Source organism: Megalobrama amblycephala, linkage group LG7 (assembly GCF_018812025.1).
Source record: "Megalobrama amblycephala isolate DHTTF-2021 linkage group LG7, ASM1881202v1, whole genome shotgun sequence".
NCBI classification, from domain to species: Eukaryota; Metazoa; Chordata; class Actinopteri; order Cypriniformes; family Xenocyprididae; genus Megalobrama; species Megalobrama amblycephala.
This window is the reverse complement of record NC_063050.1, coordinates 17,592,483-17,614,947: the sequence shown is the minus strand read 5'-3', so window position 1 is coordinate 17,614,947 and position 22,465 is coordinate 17,592,483. Positions and strand designations below refer to the sequence as shown.

Here is a 22,465-nt window from a genome sequence, read left to right as displayed (position 1 = left end):
AATGCAAGAGGTGAGCACTCTGTAAAGTCTCCTCCAGCACATCCCAAAGACTTTCAATGAATTTAAGGTCTGGACTCAGAGGTGCCAATTCATGTGTGAAAATGATACTTCATGTTCCCTCCCAAACATATAACATGCTAGAAACATAATAATAGCAGCAATATTGATCCAGTCATAGACACTTAAGCATTTGCCTATTTAAATCCAAACACACATACATGTCACATTTTTGGTATGCATATCAAATAAATTAAAACATTCAGTCATTCACAAGACAAATGATCACTCATAAGACCTTACTTGACAACATATAGTAACTGACAGCTGCTTTAACCCATCACAAAACTAATTGCTGTTTTACCTCTAAATAGGAGCACTTATTCATTACTATTTCTCATACTTAGAGTTATTTATTAATCATTAAACTTCAGGGCATAAATCACACAATTTGTACATGAATTATACCTCATAATGATGTGACTTTTACTTTTCACCTGAAAGATGATAAAACAGGTGGAAAAAAACCACACCATAGTTCAACATTGAAGGAAAGACCCTAGTCATATCTAGACACCAGAAGATCACAGAGATCTGGGTGTCGTCTGTTTTGACTTGGAACATTAAACAACCACCCATAAACACCCTAGCAACCATGTAGCAACCATACGCTAATAACAACGCAGAACTCCAGCAGTGTTCAAATCTGAGATCCACAGGGAATCTATTAGCAGTCTTAATGACGGTATGAATAATAGAGAAGGATTGCTTTAAAAATGTGCGTTTCTTTAAATTTATCTGTCTCTTTGGGTTATAGGACCTCCAGCAGCTGTACACAGCTAGTACAAAAGAATTTAGAAGCTTAAATGATCTAAATTTAGTTTGATGAGGATCTGTTTTTCATTATACAGCATTTACAAATGACATACACATGAGATCTAACTCTACAGATGCAACAGAAATGTAAACCCCCAAAATAATCCAATGATATATCTTTTTTTTTTTTTTTTAAGATTTATTTTTGGCATTTTTCCTTCATTATGATAGGACAGTAAGCAGACAGGAAGTGAAGTGGGAGAGAGAGGGGGACGGGATTGGGAAAGGTCCGACTCGGGTCCCCTAAAGCGCGACTGCGCTATATGTCGGCACGCTGCCCACGATTATTGAACGGTGTCAGTGGTATAATATACACTATGTTAAATCTGATAGGATAAGACACTGCTATATGATGAAATGCTTGCCAAAACATTTTAATATAAAATCATAAACAGGCTTAGTTTACACCAAGTATGATAATAAGCATTGTGAAGCTCTTTTGTTTTTTTTCTAAATAAAATAAAATATATTCACAATAAATCAACAGTGTTACAAATAAAATTATGCAAAACAAATATTTACCAAACAAACCTACTAAAGTTTAAAAAGATATTCAACTAAACAAAGTCAGTAAAAAGGGTTATATGCATACATCTGCTCCTCAGTACAGTGCATAATCTTGGGTAGTTAGAAGACTGCCATTCTGAACTAATACACATGCAGATTACTACATATTATCATTACTGTTGTTATTATTATATTAATTATAATTATTGCCATTGCACTCTAAACATCGTTATAGCTTTACTATCACCATAAATAATTTCATTTTTCTAAAAATATTTTCTTTTAACATTACTGTTCTCCACATAACACTCAAATCACCATTCGTTTCTATGTTTAACAAACTCTTCAAAAAACAAACGAGAGACATCTCCCAACATGCTTTGCTCAGTCTCATGGAAGATCACATTGTCCTCTCAATGACAACCAATCGTCTTTCATTCTAGTACTGACGGCCGTGCGCAACAGTTGGGTCGGCGGACATTTTGGAACATGGACCTGAAGTTGATGTTAACCTGCCTCCTCTTGTTCTTCTTGCCGGAAGGCGAAGACAAGGATTTTCTGATACTCGCCCGAGTGATGATCTTCTTCTCATGCTCCTTGATTTTGCACTGCAAGTGACTTTGAATGGCAAATCCCAGCGACTCTGGATCCACCGATGCTCCGTATACCTCCCATGTCATCCCTTGCTCGTCCCACACGACGTCATGCACACTGTTCTTGGATTGCTTGGTCTTCTCCTCCTCTTGGTCTTCTTTCTCACGCTCCAGCTTGGACGCTCCCTTCTGTTGCCGCTCTGTCTTTTTACTTTGTGGTGTCGAGCTTGATGTTGGAGGAGTGGTCATTGTGATGTCCGTTGGAGGTTTTGCAGAACTTGCCTCCTTGGATTTCGATGCAGGAGGCTTGGCCGATTTTGCTGACAGATCCTGGCAGACCTGAGCAGATGTTGTCTTGGGTTCCTGCACACATGCCACATTTTGAGGACCAGATGCTGAGACTGCAGGTGAACCTTGGCTCTGAAGGTGACAGGTAGTCTCATTTGACTGTTTGCTTTGGCTGCAGGTCTCGATATTGATCTGATAAACCGGTTGAAGCGGCGAAAATCCTCTTTGGCTGTTGTGTTGAGGCTCTTTAGGCTTGGCCCCAAGCTTGGACTCTTCCTGAAGGTCAGCATCTACATGCACCATCACAGTGTCCGACTGTGGAGGCTTCCCAGGGAGGATCGTACTGGACGCAACGACAGATGGGACCTCTGAGGTGGTCTTCACCCCAACAACCACTGCTATACTGTCATTCTCCTCAGGTACTAGGCCAGCTGATCTCCGATGAGGTTGTAGAGACAGAAGACTAGGGCTAGTGGCTGTAGATTGACTGCAGACCGTAGCAACCGCCTGCACCTCCACGTCATGCCGTTGCGTGCCGGGTTGGTTGCCAAACTCAACTGCTGAAGTCATGGTAGATGCCTCACGATAGAGTTTACAGTGGACCTGCTTCTGCTCTTCAGGAGCAGCTCCCTGCGTTTGGACCTCCTCATCAATCACTTCCGTGTGGACCGAGTGACTTGCGGTGCTAGCTGAAGACACCAATGGGCATCCAGAAGAAGTCTCTTGAGCAGTTCCTGGTGGTTTAAAATCCTTCTTCACGCAGTCATTGCTACATTTGTCCTCTTTAACAGGCATATGATGGATCTCATGTGGTTGTGGGGTCTGAATTCTTGTCCCAGGTGCTGGTCCAGATGTTTCGGTCACTGAGTGATTGGTTTTAGGAGCATTGGTGGTGGATACCCATTCAAGCGGGGAACTGCTGATGCTTATGCTGGTGGTGCAACTCACATCTTTTGATTCAGATAAAAGTGACGTGTCCTTGATTGTGTTGTTGGTGCTGGGAGCCCGAGCCTGGCTTGGCGTTTGATTGTGCAGAGTCTCTTTGATCCCACTAGTTTCTTGAACTACTGATGCTTTGCTCTGTGCTTTGGGCTCATGTTGTTCATTTTGAAGTGCCTTTGTTGTGCTATTGCCATTTTTCTCCTGGTCAACATTATATGTAGTTGTAGATGATGGGCTGGATGTTGAAAGGACAGTTTTTGAATTTGAATTCATATCACAATCAGTTTTTCTACCTTCAGTGCTCTTGGCACACTGACCTGAGGTCTTTATGTTTGCGTGACTATTTTGAGGTTGCCTGTGATCTTCGCTGCCATGGGACGACACGTGTTTGTCTTCAAGGACAGTCCCTCCAAGAAGAGTGGTGTGGGAATCTTTGATGGAGGAATTAAGATGCATATTATCCTGATCGGAGCAATCCTGATTTAAGGTTAACTTTGGCTCAATGTCCCAGTTAGCATTTAACTCTTTATTTCCCAGCACATCTATACTGGCGAGCTGAGGCATCATCTGGACAGTGACAGTCCTTTTGGGATTTGGTACATTTTCCATGCTGAATCCCTTTTATGTGATGAAAATCCAAAAGTCACAATATTCCAAATTGGTTCCCCTCTGAAAGCCTGATATTGTCCCCTTCAAGGCTTCACTAGAGCAGAGAGATAAAAATAATTTTAGATACACTGTCTTCTTGTGATCATTATGAATGAACTGTGTTAGAATCTGCCTGAACATTTATTTGCAAACCATATACAGTTATAAGAGAATGATGCAGTGTAAATGTTTGAGGTTATTTATTACTGTACAGAACAGCTCAATAGGAAGTTCCAATAAAATGAAACAAAAGTACAACTAATCCATCATAAGCCATTACTTGTAGCAGTGCCATCCTTTACTTGTTCTGTAAAGCAATATATCAATATAAAAACAGTTTTTGTAATCAGTTACAATGCACAACTCAGGCTTATAAATTATTTAGAAAAATGCTTAATACTGTGTCTGTCACATATAAATACAATGTAAAAACTACTAATGCAAATATACAGACAATATGGCAAAAAAAACAAAACATAAAAGCATTAAATTATAAAACACATTGTTTTGTTTTTTTAAATAATTCATACAAATTGTATTATATATTTGTAATGTTAATTACTGATTAGAGTTTAACTATATTTTCCATAGTTTATTTTAATAAATTAAATGCAGTTTTATAGACTTAATGGAATTTTTCAACCCATGTTTGGGTCAAATATGGACAAACCCAACCATTGAGTTTAAAAATCTAATTTAAAAATTTTAAACCAATGGTTGGTTTTGTCCATATTTGACCCAACCATGGGTTGAAACAACCCAGCATTTTTATAGTGTACATTTTGTTTCTACAGTATAATATAAAAACTGACATTTCATACATTTCAGCACATATTATTAAATTATTAGAAGGACAGATTTAGTTTCTAGTGCCAGGTTAATTCAACATTTGATATATTGGGAATATTCAAACAATCCCAGATATTTTCACTATGTGATGCTCCCTCCATCCTATTCATTAGTAAATGATTTAGATCAGAAATACATTGCAGGCATCAAAACTCATAACACCACATTGTCTCAATACACTCTTAAAAGTAAAGGTTCTTTATTGGCATTGATGATTCCATGTAGAACCTTTAAAATCCATGGAATCTTTCCATTCCACAAAAGGTCTATAGTGGAAATGGTTCATATGGCATCACTGAAACCATTATGATATTTTGAAACCATTATTTTTAAGAGTGTATATGATATACATAATTATATATATATATGATAATTAGCAATATACACTTCCCGGTCAAAAAAAAAAAAAAGCTACAGTTTGGATTTAAATCGGCAAATACTTATTTAAGAGTCTATGACTGGATCATTATTACTGTGATTATTATGTTTCTGCATGTTATGTGTTCGGGAACAGTTCATTTAACCCTAATTGATGGAGTGTGTAGCTTTTCATTTCTTAAACAACCGTGTAGGAAGACACATAATGGCCATATTCCAGGATGACAATGTCAAGATTCATCAGGCTCAAATTGTGAAAGAAGGAGCATGAAGAATCATTTTCACACATGAATTGGCACCTCCGAGTCCAGTCCTTAAATTTATTGAAAGTCTTTGGGATGTGCTGGAGTAGACTTTACAGAGTGCTCACCTCTTGCATTGTCAATACAAGATCTTGACCAAAAATGTATGCACCACTTGATCAATTTTTGGTCAAGATCTTGTATTGACAATGCAAGAGTCACATCCCAAAGACTTTCAATGAATTTAAGGTGCCAGTTAATGTGTGAAAATGATTCTTCATGCTCCTTCCCAACCATTCTTTCACAATTTTAGCCTGATCAATCTTGACATAGTCATCCTGGAGTATGATCATGACACGTTTTCCTACATGGTTGTTTAAGAAATGAAAAGCTACACACTCCATCAATTAGGGTTAAAAGAACTGTTCCCAAACATGCTAGAAACATAATAATCACTGCAATAATGATCCAGTCATAGAAGTATTTGCCAATTTAAATCCAAACTGTGTCTTTTTTTTTTGTGTATTTTCTAACAGTTTTACTAGTAGTTTACATATAAATGCAGCAAGTAAGTATTAGAATTCATTCCACCATATATCTTTCTCTATTCTGAAGAGTTGGTGAGCAATTATTCTGTTTTTGACCTTAGCAACTCAAATAGCCCCGAGGAGCCTCAAAAATGGAAATCTGACAGTCAAACACAAACGACAGCTGATTCAGGGAAAAGAACAGCTTCAGCAATTCTGAACAATGATAGCTTCACCAACGAAGCCTACAAATACCATACAAATGTTTTATAGTATTCTGAGCATGCAGAAGTATCATTAAAGGGACAGTTCACCCAAAAATGAAAATTCAGTCATCATTTATTCACCCTCAAGTTGTTTCAAACCTGTATGAATTTCTTTCTTCTTCTGAACACAAAAGACGATATTTGAAGAATATTGGTAATCAGACAGTTGGTGGGCCCCATTGACTTCCATACTATCTTTTTCCATATAAGTCAATGGTTTGGTTACCCATATTGTTCAAAATATCTTTTGTGTTCAGCAGTAGAAAGAAATTCATACAGGTTTCATACAGTAAATGATGACAGAATTTTCATTTTTAAGCATCATGAATCCATAAAACAACAGCTACGTTTTGCTATAATTATACTACTACTTGGACTGCCTTGTTTTTATTGTCATTTGCCAATGACAAATCCATCAATTTACCACTAATATGCATATGAACAAAACAGCTCTTTCTGCTGCAGAAAGGACTTTTGGTGAAGCTTGTATAGTAATGTATAGTGTATAGTTAGCAAGTATAGTATTTTACATTTTCTTCCTTTCCAGTTGATAACAAACATTAGAGGAAGTCTATATGTGAAACTGTGCGCCATCTCCCTCTCTCTCTCTCTCTCTCTCTCTTTCTCTCTCACACACACACACACACTATAAATAAATAAAAAACGAAACACCGAGCCAGTGCGATTCACTGGCCACTGCGGAAACATTCACTCTAATTGCCTGACAAAAGCATGAAAGTCAATTACAGCAAGTCTCAAATTGTGACCTGTCATTGATGAGAGCCGCTCGGAGGACGGTCAAATCTGCAGGAGGGTGGGGGTGGGGAACACACTATCAAATATTATTAAGTTCTGGCGTCAGTGTCTCATATTAAACATTAATTTCTACATGCAGCAGATATCCCACTAGAACATACATACATCCAGACGTCAGGCAGAGAAATGTCTCTTTCTCTGGAGCTGGTTAACACAGGACACAAATGACCCTAAAAATAATCCATTTTAATAGGACGAAGTCACGCATATTGATTGGGGCTGTAAATAAGACGACAGACTGCAATGCATGCAACAATTTACAAAGAGACACTCACGTTTCATTTGCAAATACTAGCAAACTCATCTTTAAATTGGGTTACAAGTGCGCACACGCACACACATTTTTTTTTCATTGACTTCTGCTTCTGCTATATTCAGTTTCCTACCCTTTAATGATATTCAATTCCCTATCACTAAATATTTAGCATTCTACATTTTAATGTACAATTTAAAACATTATTTAGAATCATTGGCCACAGTGTAGCTGATTTCAGGTTTTTCTATCCTTGTGGGTGCATTTGGTCCCCCACAATAGGCAAAACCTGACCCACACACACACACACACACACAGTAGAACAAAAAGCCAAAGTCTAAACAGCACCATGCATTATTATGATAAATGAATTAAACCCAGATTAATTGGTTATATCTCTTAAATGTGAGAATTAGCCATTTATAGTTACCATTATCTTAAGAAAACCATGAAAAATGTTAGAAAAAGCTTTGCATTCGAAAATATTTTGTTTAATCATTTAATAAAAAAAAAAATGCTATACCCACCCATTCATATACAAATCCTTGCCTTGACTCCTATTGAAATCCCATAACTTGACCTTGTTGGCAAATTCATCACTGTGATGTAGGAGCTGCAGATAAGAATACACGCGCATAAAATTCCTACCTGGTACGTGTGCGCCTGTCTCACATCATTTTCCTTTTGATTAGTGCGCAATTGGCGCGCTGCTCGTACACTACTTAGTGCACTCGACGGATTATCAATGAAAGAATGTTAGGCGCGTGTCAGTGAGATAAAACCACGCCTTCCAAGCGCATCCGAACCGCAAGTTCAATCATCCTGTGGCGGGTGGCAGCAGAAAGCATGCTGTTCTCTCTATCACCGCTAGATGACGCCACAGTTCTTTAAATAAATCAACCAACCGCTCAAGTTATTTAAGAATAAGTCATCAAATAAGTCTTAATATTGGATAACACCCCCTAAACTCGCTAAAATCATTTTCTTTTTATAACATCACAATTAAAACAACATATTAATTTTTTTTATTTTTTTTTTTTAAATGTTTTTGGATTTAAATGAATTTTAAATAATTTAATAGGAAATATTCGAGGTGTTTCTTCAAACAAAACAAGTTTGGAATAGTGTTGAATTTGGTAGCCTTAATCATTTTGGGTGTAAAGAGCACAAACATGAGTGTGAAATAAGTTCTGAAATTAATTTCAAGCTGGCGTCGACGGTAAACTAACTTTCAATCCTTCACTTACTATAGCAATGTCTAACTTTAATTTTCATGTCATTGTGCAAATAATCAAGTTATAATAAATGTATAAGCATGTATAGACGTGTATACGCTTGATGATAGCATTTTTGTTCTTAAAATATAGCTGCAAGCAGCAATTAATGGGGTTCAAGCGCTTTAAAGGGCATATTGCAGGTTAGAGCTTTAGTGATTCAATGTGTAGAAAAATAATGTATGAAATAGATTTTCTTGAAAAAACACGCATAAATACGCTACATAGGCTTCTGGAGTCGTTTTTTGTGAGAGAATTTTACTTCCACATCTGAAAAATGCCAAATCGGACGTGACGTCACTGAAGGGAACGCGATCAATATAAACTATAGGAAAACAATGGATCGCAATGACAGTTCGGATGCTGAGGAAATTGTAAATGCTTATTTATACTCGTATAACTAATCACAGCCATACAATTAGCCTGCTATGTGGTCAAGAGAGCAGGGACAGGCCAGAATTAGACAGAATAACGGTCAAAAGAGACAAATTGAGCTGTTGTGTGAGGAGAAGCAGTGGAGAACAGGACAGAGACCGGTGTTAGCTTATAGATATAACGTTAACGACATGTGCTCAGATCACAATATTGTACAGATTATAATCATGAATCAGGCAATAGCAAAGCTATTGGTCATCTAGGAGTAGGCCTAACCGATTACTAATAACAGAAACGAATAAACTTTGATCAAGCGTATGTCACACGCGTTAATATCCGTCCACACTAACGTTACGTGATATAGCCGTTTCTCATCACGACTGATTTGGTAGTTAGCAAATGTAATAATCAAACACAAAACTTAAAATGTGCACCGTAAGTCTTCATCGAGCTGCATCTCTGACGGATCCGTGATCATGTCTCCCGCCGGCGGCCAAACATATAGTGTTAACTTACTAGTATTTCATGTGCAGAATTATGCACGCGCATAATTCTGTGTTATGAGTTTATTCCGTGCCCATTCACTGATTGTGTGAGGATGTATGACGCCGTGATTATGTAGTTGTGTGAACTTGAATGTAGGCTATATATAAGTTTACATACATGGCATGCATGAAATTGGAGTATTTACATTACCAGCACATCATTCAAAACTGTTTTGTGTGAGTGTGAGACTGTATGCATGTGTACATAATTTGTATTCATCAGTGTTGAAATTGATTCAAGTAAAAACGGTGAAGAAGCATAGCCTGTGTAAGTTTATTCATTTAATATAATCATTTACAGAAGTATTACAATGTTGAACTCCATCATATCGCCAGGATGATAATCCTCCAGTCTAAAATGAACGCGTTTTTCGACGCAGATGCAGAAGTGAAGTCCGTCTCTTCACCTGCACAAAACAAACCCCGGCACAGAAGATAGCAGCGTAGTATCTCCCTGTAGTGACGTAAAATGACGCGACGCTGAAAAAAAAGCGGGTTTTACAGAGACCGTCACTTTATCTACTAAATTAATGCCCTTATGTCTCGCAAAACATTTTTAAACCCTGCAGTACCTTTTTATATGGTATTTTTGTACAAGGTTATATATTCATCTCGCAAAAAATGTTAAACCTGCAATATGCACTTTAAGGCCATTAAGCACATGCGTCAAAAGGAATTATGTTTTATTTAGCAAGCCTGTAACCACCTAGATCATAGATGGAAAAGACTGTTTAGCCCAAAACAGGCAATTTGAGGTAGAACCAATGCGTAGGTTTTTGTAATAATCTCCAGTATTTAACGAACGATTCAGTGGACAGTGGCGGTCCTAGAGGTAAAGTTGCTCAGAAGAAGAAGTTCTACCATATGGTATGAATGTTGGAATGAAAAATCGTGTGATATACAATCCTTTACGGATGTGAAAAATGCAAAGGTGCACCCGGTGGCCTTTAGGGCCGTGAGTCAAACAGGCCCAGCGAGTTTCGTTCCGATCGGCCTCAGTTAACCTTGTCTGACAGCTGCTTGAACTTCATTGGCTGACGGCGAATCCCAAAGATGAATCACACTTTGGCAATTGTGGTTTTTATGAAAAAAAGAGAAGGGAAGAATATGGGCGTGGTCATAGCTAGGGAAAAGAGGTCAACTTGGCATGCCAATTTTGCAAATGGAGCTTGAGCTAAGTAGTTTTAAGTTTTAGCGCCATGTCACATTAATCGATACACCCTTTCATGTTGCATTTTTATTGGCTAGTCAGTAGACTTACAGTGCTTAGCATAAATGAGTACACCCCCTTTGTAAAGTAACATTTTAAACAATATCTCAATGAACACAAACAATTTCCAAAATGCTGACAAGACTAAGTTTAATATAACATCTGTTTAACTTATAACATGAAAGTAAGGTTAATAATATAACTTGAACAAATTTTTCAGTTTTACTCAAATTAGGGTGATGCAAAAATGAGTGCACCCCACAACAAAAACTACTACATCTAGTACTTTGTATGGCCTCCATGATTTTTAATGACAGCACCAAGTCTTCTAGGCATGGAATGAACAAGTTGGCGACATTTTGCAACATCTGTCTTTTTCCATTCTTCAAGAATGACCTCTTTTAGAGACTGGATGCTGGATGGACAGTGATGCTCAACTTGTATCTTCAGAATTCCCCATAGGTGTTCGATTGGGTTCAGATCAGGAGCCACTGAATCACTTTCACCCTGATCTTCTTCAGAAATCCAACAGTGGCCTTAGATGTGTGTTTAGGACCATTGTCATGTTGGAAAAGTGCAGGACGACCAAGGGCACGGAGTGATGGCAGTATCTTCTCTTTCAGTATAGAGCAGTACATCTGTGAATTCATGATGTCATCAATGAAATGCAGCTCCCCGACACCAGCAGCACTCATGCAGCCCCACATAAGGACACTGCCACCACCATGATTCACTGTAGGCACCATGCATTTTTCTTTGTATTCCTCACCTTTGCGACGCCATACAGTTTTGAAGCCATCAGTTCCAAAAACATTTATCTTGGTCTGATCACTCCAGAGTATAGAGTCCCAGTAGTCTTCATCTTTGTCAGCATGGGCCCTGGCAAACTCTAGGCGGGCTTTTTTGTGCCTGGGCTTTAGGAAAGGCTTCTTTCGTGGACGGCACCCATGCATGCCATTCCTCTGCAGTGTACGCTGTATTGTTTCATGGGAAATAGTCACCCCAGTTTGGCTTTCTCTTTAGATAACTGCAGTGAACTTGCATACCGATTTTCTTCAACCCTTCTCATCAGAAGACGCTCCTGTCGAGGTGTTAACTTCCGTGGATGACCCGGTTGTCTCTGTGAGATGGTTTCATTTCAATCTTTTTAAAATTTTTGTACCACTTTTGCTACAGTATTCTGACTGATAAGTAAAGCTTTGCTGATCTTCTTGTAGCCTTATGGTGTAAATAAATTTTTATAGCAGCATAGTAGCAAACACACTGTGAAATGATCATGGTAAATTTCTGACACTGTCAGAAAAATATTGCAGTCTATCTTTGGTTGCAAGACCGTGACAATGGCCGTCCTTGAACCTCTCTCACTGTAGGCTACGACTTAGGGCCACCGTTTAGGAGGCATGGCCACAGAAATCGCCACGATTGGTCATCTTTCATCTGGGACAGCCCAAAATTGTTCAATGTGTAGGCTACCATGCATTAGACAGTTGAGCCTGTGACGAACTGGTTATGAGACATTACGTACTTTTGATTGCTGGAGCGCCACCATTAGGCTGATTGGGGCGAGCCTTGGTGACGTTGTACACGGGATGGACTGAAAAAAAGATGGACGACGCACCTTCACTCTCTTCCATTGTAGTAACTAAAGCCGCCAGTGTGCCAATATGGCGCTGACATCTTGAGTCTCGAGTCTGCACATAGTGAACTTGGAGCCCGAGTCTGCACAGTAGTGAGTGCGAAGTGGAGCCGCGATATCAAGGTCCCGCCCACACTCCCGTTAATAGGCTACTGCAGAACAACACATTATGTTGGTGTAAAATAAACAGTTAGAGACGGTGTTTTAGTTTGTCTTGCGTCCCATTACATTACATGGAGAGGGGCAGGGTTTATAACCTATACTGCTTCCAGCCACCTAGGGGCGAACGAGACGCTTTGGCTTCACTTTTCAGAACTCGTGTGGCACGCTTGGGTGGGTACTATCAAAGTCCCTTTAAGACAAGTCATTTCACTCGGCGGCCATCTTTGAAACGCCTCTCGGGCATCCTGGGCATCCATGCAGCTCCTATCTCTTTGAATGGTGAAACATCACATTCTCCAAAGCTGTTTGCCAAGCTTTTGATTAAATTTCATATTTGAAATCACCAATGAAATCTGACAACAACTGTCTCATTTTTTTTTTCTCCAAACGCTCAAATCATGATAAAAAACCAATTTTTTAGGCTGGATCAAGCTAATGCGCATGCGCAGACCTAAATGCGCGTCTCGCGCCTCATTTCGAGGCGCGCGTCTGACTGTTTCTATAGAAACCAGTGCTTCTAACGGCGCTGCAGTGACGTGATGACTTTACCTGTCGGCGATTGGCTCTTGAAGGCGGGACTTATTCCGCCATATTGCGCGTTACACTTTCTCCCATTCAAAACAATAGGAGTGGCATGTCTTGTGTTATTCTATAGTCTTTGGTACTATCATCCCTCAAAGTTTCAAGTGTCTGCAATTTACGGTTTGGTCTGCCCCATATCACTTTTAGGGGAGAATGCTAATCCTTGTAATTTTTAATAATGACAATGACTATAGAATAACACAAGATGCGTCACTCGTACTGTTTTGAATGGGAGAAAGTGCAACGCGCAATATGGCGGAATAAGTCCCGCCTTCTAAATAAGAGCCAATCGGCGATTGGTAAAGTCATCGTGTCACTGCAGTGGCCGTTAGAAGCTCCGGTTCCTGTAGAAACAGTCAGACGCACGCCTCCGAAGTGAGGCACAAGATACGTGCATTTAGGACTGCGCACGCACATTAGCTTGATCCAGCCTGAAAAATAGTTTTTTTTTGTCATGATTCGAACGTTTAGAAACACAATTTCTGAGACAGTTGTCAGATTTCATTGGTGATTTCAAATATGAAATTTAATCGAAAGCTTGGCAAACAGCTTTAGAGAATTTGATGTTTCCACATTCAAAGAGATTGGAGCAGCACTTGGATGCCCGAGAGGCGTTTCAAAGATGGCCGCCGAGTGAAATGACTTGTCTTAAAGGGACTGATAATGGATTAGCATACAAGCACCTCCTGAGTTGTAAATTACTCGTATGCACTCAGGTTCACCAGCAGGCGTCACTGTCATCAAATTTCTGACTAGAGTCTCTAATTTATTATAAACATTATGGCCTGTGATTATGGCCTATTTCTGTTTGTAGAATGTCAAAAAACTCTTAACAAAGTATAATCATTTACGGCGATTATCATCTATATCCCCATGCCTGAAACTCTAGTATTTGGATTTCATAAACTTGAAAATGAACCAACAGTAAGTTCTGAAGTAAACCTTCCTTCATGCAGAAAAGCCATCAGCACACGTGAAATCACACACTGAAACAATTAATAGTTATTAGTTGGTTAATTAATAAAATAAGCAATAATATATGTTTTTTTTTTTCCTCAGAACTGTGATGAAGATCTTCCGTCACTTGCTGTGCCAACGCCATCTAATCTCAAGACTTGCTGTCCGCTTTTTGTACTGAGGTATGGATAACTCTCTAGACTCCTACAAATCAGTTTTCTAATAGCATATTAAACTTAAGGGGTTTGTGTTAAATAAAGTTGATATTGTTTAAAAACGATGGCATACTGTCTCATCGACAACGTCATGTTACATGTTCACCGCTAGGTGTCACTGTTATCAGCGTTGTGATTTAGTCCAGTCAGTATTTTGAAACCAGTCAACTTTTTCCCCACAATCTGTTTGTGTAGTTTATTGAATATTGTGTCAAACCATTCCATTGAATTTCATAATTTTTTATACATTTTCTACGTAAGTATGATGTTTTCAATAATAAAATACAATAATAAAAATTAAACAAAAATAAAAATTTTACAATAATAAAATCAGAAACAATAAGTTTACTGTAAATTAACTTAAATAATAGTAACTTTCTAACATTTGTATAGAACAGCATGATATTTAGAGTTATTTTTCATTCATTTAAGACATGGATTTAAATGAATAAATATGTAAATAACAAAGACATATTGTAGTGCCTCCATAGTTTATATATGTTTTATGATATATATATAGATATAATCATTATATTGGCCAAAAAATAAAACTTTATGGCCTGGTATCACAAACAGAGCTTAGATTAAGCCAGGAATAGGCCTTGATTAATTTAGGATATTTAAGTAGCTTTTATAAACATACCTTAAGGGAAAAAAAACATTACTGGTGTGCATCTTGAGACAAAACAGTGGCACTGGCATATTTTAAGATATGGCTTAAGCCTTGTCTGTGAAACCGAGGGTAATGTCCGCTTGTTCTGGCCTAAGAGATTTGAGAACTACTAAACACTTCTTGTGTTTGTTGATTCCACAATGACTAGTTTATGTATATTTATCATATCTGAGCTTTCAAAATGACGCTAAGGGACTCTGTTTTCTCTCGTTCTCTGAGGATATGTTATGTTACACTTTCTTCTCTAAAGTGGAGAAGGTCTCCACCCTCCACACATGTCCCACAAAGACAGCATCTGTTACTCTTTGAACCTTCCTCCCAGACTGGACCTGCTGTTGCCATGGAGACACCCCCACCCCATATCCTCCTCTTAATCCTCCCTGACTTTATTCAAACTAAGGTCATCCCACCATTGGATGAGAGATGGGAAATGATAACATACTCTCTTTTGTCGTAGTAGTCTGTGATATGCAACCTTTTAATGTACATGATTTATTTCAGTTTATGTTGGTTTTATGTTAACTTTTGATGACAACCTGTATCTTATAAGATTTTTTTAGATCTATCTATCTATCTATCTATCTATCTATCTATCTATCTATCTATCTATCTATCTCAATGAGAAAAAAAGTGGTAAAATATGACCCATGGGATGTGGGTTTTGACATTTTTTGTAGTTTTATTGGATTACCAATTTTTTTAAGGTTGTGCTACGCTAGAGGTTTATCCTTCCACTGGCTCTGTCATTGGTCTCTTTATTTGACATCAAGGACAATTAAGAGAATGTCAAATCTCATGTTCGTCTCGGGAGGCACTTTCACTCAGAGGTCATACTGTCTCAAGGACAAACATGCAACAACACCAGCTCATTCCATAATCCATAAATATTTAAGGAGTATTTACATATGACAAGGCCCACATGAAATCTGCTTATGTAGAACTCTGCAGAAAGCGGCAAGATTTCCTAAAGAGATTTCTGCATAAAAACCCACAGATTCATTAGTTTATTTTAGTTTCATTTATTTTAGTGCCTTTAGCCACCACTGCAATATTCTGATCACATTTTACCATGTTTAACTTAAAGGGTTAGTTCACCCTGTCATTAATTACTCACCCTCATGTCGTTCCACACATGTAAGACCGTTCATCTTCAGAACACAAATTAAGATATTTTTGGTAAAATCCGATGGCTCAGTGAGGCCTCCATTGCCAGCAAGACAATTAACACTTTCAATGCCCAGAAAGCTACTAAAGACATATTTAAAACAGATCATGTGACTACAGTGGTTCAACCTTAAAGGATTAGTTCACTTTCAAATTAAAATTTCCTGATAATTTACTCACCTTCATGTCATCTAAGATGTTCATGTCTTTCTTTCTTCAGTCGAAAAGAAATTAAGGTTTTTGATGAAAACATTCCAGGATTTTTCTCCATATAGTGGACTTCAATGGAGCCCAAACAGTTGAAGGTCAAAATTACAGTTTACAGCGATCCCAGACAAGGAATAAGGGTCTTATGTAGAGAAACAATCGCTCATTTTCTAAAAAATATTTTTTTTTTTAAAAATGTATACGTTTTAACTATAAATGCTCATCTTGAATTAGCTCTCTTCTTCTTCTCTATTTGAATTCCAGCAGTGTAGATGCTGCTAAGTGTATTACTGCCCTCCACAGGTTAAAGTTTGAACTAAATTGTCATATACAATATGCTAGTGCAAGTATATAACAATTAGTTCAAACTTTGACCTGTGGAGGGCAGTAATACACTTAGCAGTGTCTACACTGCTGGAATTCAAATAGAGAAGAAGAGAGCTAGTTCAAGATGAGCATTTATTGTTAAAACGTATAATCTTTAAAATAAAATAGAAAATTTAGAAAATGAGCGATGGTTTCTCTAGATGAGACCTTGTCTGGGATCGCTATAAACTGTTATTTTGACCTTCAACCGTTTGGGCTCCATTGAAGTCCACTATATAGAGAAAAATCCTGGAATGTTTTCATCAAAAACCTTAATTTCTTTTCGACTGAAGAAAGAAAGACATGAACATCTTGGATGACATGGGGGTGAGTAAATTATCAGGAAATTTTAATTTGAAAGTGAACTAATCCTTTAATGTTATGAAGTGGCGAGAATACTTTTTGTGCACCAAAAAAACAAAATAAAGACTATTCAACAATATCTAGTGATGGACGATTTCAAAACACTGCTTCATGAAGCTTTGAAGCTTTACGAATCATTTGTTTCGAATCAGTGGTTCGGAGTGCGTATCAAACTGCCAAAGTCACGCACCCCAGAGGTGAACCACTGAAATTTCGAAACACTTACGACGTAACAAAGCCTCGTTTACTGAAATCACGTGACTTTGGCAGTTTGATTTGCGCTAAACTGTTTTAAATAGTCTTTAGTAGCTTTCTGGGCATTGAAAGTGTTAATCGTCTTGCTGAGAATTGGAGGCCTCACTGAGCCATCGGATTTCATCAAAAATATCTTAATTTGTGTTCCGAAGATGAACGAAGGTCTTACAGGTGTGGAAAGACATGAGGGTGAGTAATTAATGACTGAATTTTAATTTTTGGGTGAACTAACCCTTTAATTAACCCCCCAAAACAGCACAGAAAATGGCCAAAAAGTCAGCAAATTCCATACGGGCCTGCATATGACTCGCTGCAGATTCATTAGTAGTGAATCACAAAGCAGACATGACACATGACATGGATTGTGCTCATGCATCAGGTGTGTGTGAACCTTCTTAAGGAGTTAAGTGCTTTAAGACCTCGCAATTCCCTCACAGTCAGGTATTAGACACGTTGACAAAGCCGTGTGTAATCTGTCATAGCGCAGGGATTACAGTATGGCCGCAGTAGCGCAGTTAAGGTCGGACAAAATGGCGGAATAAAGAGAAACAAATTGTAGAGTAATCTCCTGAGAGAAGACGCTCGGGCCAAGGGGTTCCCTCGGAAAACTCCATTTTGTCTCTCTTTCCGCCCTCAGGGACTTCTCGCAATCCCATAATCCCCCTTGTTTGATGTTTGAGGGCTGATGGCGATGCTGAGGACGGCCCAGAAAGGGGCTTTGTGTGTGCCGTGTGGCTGCAGAAATATCAAGGGTTTGAATGACATGGCAAGAGGGGAGAGAGACGGGTAACTTTAGCTTAATCTAGGCTTAGCGCTGCTACTCACATACTCACTCACAGGTGTGTGTGGCCCTCTGGCTTTGTGGGGATGGTCGGACCCAAACCTCTCTCTGTATCTCACCCCAAGGATCAATACACCTCTTGAGGCCAAGGATCTGCGAGAGAGAGGAACAGGGCCTCGGATTAACTCGGGCTCCACCCCTCCGGTCCAGAGCTAGTTTAGATTTCATTTCTGCTCACGACTTTAACCGTTAACACTTTTTAATAAGGAGCATTCATCTACTGCTCAACGCGGAGCAGAACCTGGGGTAGGGTTGCACCAGTTGTTGGTAAGGCTAAATTGCGACGGGTTACGAGTTTAGTGTGCCACTAACATTTGTAATTTTTCGTAAAGCTAGAGTTGTCTAGTAAGTCATAAGCTCTCTCTAAACAAATGCGCCGTCCTGTTGTGTTGTGTATCATTTTTGTCTCGCGGGTCATACAGATTCACATTGGTTTCCATGCAATTTGACAAAAATCAGCACAAACACTAATGATTGAAATTGTATCAAATAACAAGCTCTATTGTAGCTCGTCAAAAACTTAAAATATATAAAATATATGAGAAATTTAACAATTCCCATCTGTTTCTATTGTGTCAGGGGTCAATTTGACCTACATATTTTATGTTCAAAATTAGCTGCACAGACACAGATATATAAAAAAAAGATGTTTTGCACACTGATGTACAAATAACTACAAGTATAAATAGTATCTAACATTATTTGTACTTAGTGTAAACTGGTTCTCAAACCCTTGTGAGGGTAAAATGGGTTACTCACACTTTTACGGAAGAGGATTAGGGCCAAGCAATAATAAAAAATAAAACCATCTCGAGATTAAAGTTGTTAAATTACGAGAAAAAACTCATTAAATTTCGAGAAAAAAGTCGAAATAAAATGTTGAGAATAAACTAGTTAAATTACGAGAAAAAACTTGTTAAATTACGAGAAAAAAGTCGAGATAAAATGTTGAGAATAAACTTGTTAAATTACGAGAAAAAACTTGTTAAATTACGAGAAAAAAGTCGTTAAATTACGAAAATAAATTAGTTAATTTAATGACTTTATTCTCAACATTTTATCTCGACTTTTTTCTCGAAATTTAACGACATTTTTCTCATAATTTAACGACTTTTTTCTCGAAATTTAACGATTTTTTTCTCGTATTTTAATGAGTTTATTCTCAACATTTTATCTCAACTTTTTTCTCGAAATTTAACGAGTTTTTTCTTGAAATTTAACAACTTTAATCTCGAGATGGTTTTATTTTTTTTATTATTGCTTGGCCCTAATCCTCTTCCGTACACTTTTTTTCAGTGTCTTGAGATCCAAAAAACTTTGACATCCTGTGACAGGTTTTTTAATTTGTTTTTTTTTTTGGACTATGAACCTCAACTGGACTAAGAAACAGTGAATTTTCTTGGGATAATTCAGAAGTCTTCAGTTTCGAGTAAACTTTGAGTCTTACATTTATTTAATATTTTATCATTTTAACCTGATTTTTGCTGTTTTTCAAAGTGTTGGGTCAACACAACTCCAACACAAGAGTGGTTACAAAATTTGTACAAAACACATATATGAGCTGACACTTTCCATGCACATTCATGACCCTAAATGAGAAATAGTCACAAAATTTCAAGAAGAGATAAATAGCTTAACCAGTTTTTCAAGCATTTTGAAATTGAATGCAGGTCAGACTGACCCCAGCACAACTGGTTTTTAATATGCTTCCTTTATTAATTCAGTAAAATTCTTATACAAGTTGAAAGTCTTATTTAATAGCCAAATTCCTAGAATTAGCTATATCATCTTCAAATCATATAAATCATGTTAAAAAAAAACGTAGAAATGCCTGTGCTTCTGTGATTGAAGTCGATCTTCATTTTTATAATTAATGACGGCCAGTTGTTTGTTTTTGATTAATTGATGTCATTCATAATTTTAATGTATATATGTTATTTGCATAGCTTCATAGGAAGAGTAATTTGTTCGCAAGAATTTAAGTATGCAATTATTTACTTTTGTCTTTTTTTTCCAATTGATTCTTTGATTCACAGTTTATGATTCATCTTCAATTCAACTTGGTACAAGGCTTAGAACTCTTAATTATATATATTAAAATATAATTCATTATAAATATACAGTTATATGAATTTAAAATAACTGTTTTCAATTGTATTTTAGAATGTCATTTATTCCTGCTGTATTTTCAGCATCATTACTCAGTCTTCAGTGTCACATGATCCTTCAGAAATCATTCTAATATGATGATTTGATGCTCAAGAAACATTTCTGATTATCAATGTTGAAAACATTGGAGTAAATCTATGATATATCTTTTCCTGGATTCTTTGATGAATAGAAATTTCAAAAGAACAGCACTTATTTGAAATAGAGATCTTTTGTAACATTATAAATGTCTTTACTGTCACTTTTAATGAATTTGATACATCCAAGGAAAAATCATACGGACCCCTAAACTTTTGAAAAACAGTCGAATCATGATATATATGATACCAAAACAACAGAAAAGGCGATTAGCGCTTTTAACTGAAGGATGACTCTTCCTTTTTTTTACATCCGCCATATTTAGTTTTGTGATTTCTTCCATTTGTCTTTCCATAAGTGGTCCGTCTCCTCCTCTTTATGTCAAAACAACTTACTGTTTAAAGCCCTCAGAGCACTAAACACTAAAACCGCAGCTAACACTTGCTCTCTTCCAGTCTAAGCTGTTTGAAGAGGAAGAGAGGGACGGAGATGAGAGGGAAGTGGCTGTATTGGATTTTGAGCAGTGGCGGCCTCAATAACAGGAATGGACTTATGGATATAATTTGATTGGTGGGAATAAAGGCCATCAGCCCACTGAACCACAGACACTCCGATGATGAGCATACACAGCACATGTGCCACGAGACGGGACGTTTTTTTCATTGTAGAGGTTAGAGTTAATACTCATACATTTAATAATTAACATTGTTTACTTTAAATGTGTTTACTAATTCTTGGAAAGGCAGATTTGAGTATTTTTTTCGACATTAAAATACGTTTTCCTATCCTAGCCGCAAGTGGTCCATTCTTAGGTTGGTTCCCCAAAAATAAATACCTGCACTGCAACCTAAAATTGTAACATCTAAATTTACTGGTTTTATTCAATTCAAGAAAATTATTTAACATCACGTAATCAAACTAAATACATTAATTTATGCTGAGAAAGCTCATTTTGATGGGTTAAACCAGGTGGAAATAGCTGTTTAAGATAACAATTGCAGTTACCACATTTAACAGTGTGTGAAAAAATCAGTATAGAAATGCTCATATTAACCCGTTACATCTGCCTTTTCTTAAGAGTGTTAGTGAAAAGTGTGCTTGTTCTTTAAATGTCCAATACTATATATTTTGGGACCAATAGGGGGCAGAAGCAGTCAGCTAATGCCTATGATGTCATTTCACCCTTGAGTACCAAAACTGTCATATAATTGTGAGACTGATGTGCATTAGCATAGATTTGTTGGTTCATTTTTAATTTTTTAGCCCTATACATATTATAAAGCAACGTGTGTGTGTGTGTGTGTGTGTGTGTGTGTGTGTGTGTGTGTGTGTGTGTGTGTGTGTGTGTGTTGGGCAATAGTTTGAGAACGAGCTGAAAACCAGAGACTAATTGAGCAAATCTCTTCCAGTCATATGCTGCATGTTTCATTTGACCCTTGACCTCTCATTAGGTGGCATATTCCTAGCCTCCGTCCGTATCTTAGATTTTTCTGCTAGGTTTTTTTGTGAATTCATGTATTCTGCTCCTCTCTCGGCCCTCGCTCCTCTTGGGTGGCCCTCGTAATCCTCAAAGTCTTTAGGGGACCACAAGCCATGTCAAAACTCAAAGCCAAATCTTACAACACTTACTAAGAAATTAAAGGGCTCTTGTTAGTGTGTTGGCGGTTAAAATCCCCCGCTGACCGTCGCTGTGGTAGACTGGGTTACCTCAGCTGTTTTTCTCAGCTTCATTCCTTAAGAATGCAATAGGCTTAGTCAGAATAAATGAAACACAAATGAAGGTTTTGACTATATTAGTATTTTAGTGTTATATATTTCAGTATTGAACCCCATTGAACATCAATCTATTCTGCAGAGCCTTGTTTTTATTCATGTGCAAATTAAAATGAAAAGTGAGTGTAGTTGGCCTAGTAAACTATTTAGCATTCCATTCCAAACAAAGGGGAACTCGAATCTGATTGGTCAGCAGAAGCAACAAGTACAGGAAATAGGTTAGCCAAGGGGAGTTCTGTTCATTTTGCGCTTTCTCATCCTTCATCTTTCTCTCTCTCGGAGTAAGTGACCCGGGGTCCTCCAGTGTCTGCACTCAGAGGGGGATTAGAGATTAGTGCCGTCGCCAGCATTCCACACATACCTGATTTCTGACTTCTACCTCACACTGAAAACCTCATGACTTCAACCAAAGAAAAAATCCTCAGCTGCTCTCACACC

The 22,465-nt window shown here is 37.7% G+C and overlaps 2 protein-coding genes across 5 annotated transcripts in view; one reads left to right on the top strand and one right to left on the bottom strand.

Annotated features, from left to right (window-relative positions):
- The window catches only part of otx2a (orthodenticle homeobox 2a), a 66,835-nt gene that overhangs the window by 8,438 nt on the left and 35,932 nt on the right, over positions 1–22,465 (top strand). For both annotated transcript variants that reach the window (XM_048196249.1, XM_048196247.1), the window contains exons 2-3: positions 14,026–14,105; positions 20,710–20,924. The gene's annotated coding sequence lies outside the window, so the exon portion shown is untranslated. The remainder of the gene's footprint in view (positions 1–14,025; positions 14,106–20,709; positions 20,925–22,465) is intronic.
- On the bottom strand, positions 1,227–9,415 carry gprin3b (GPRIN family member 3b). Of its 3 annotated transcripts, none has more exons than XM_048196246.1 (2): positions 9,266–9,415; positions 1,227–3,906 (listed from the first exon to the last, which is right to left on the bottom strand). In XM_048196246.1, exon 2 carries the CDS (start codon positions 3,810–3,812, stop codon positions 1,815–1,817), a length of 1,998 nt encoding a protein of 665 aa, XP_048052203.1. In that variant the 5' UTR covers positions 3,813–3,906; positions 9,266–9,415; the 3' UTR covers positions 1,227–1,814. The 3 variants fall into 3 exon arrangements, with proteins under 3 accessions (XP_048052203.1, XP_048052201.1, XP_048052202.1); XM_048196244.1 differs by lacking the exon at positions 9,266–9,415 and adding an exon at positions 7,710–8,026; XM_048196245.1 differs by lacking the exon at positions 9,266–9,415 and adding an exon at positions 7,831–8,026.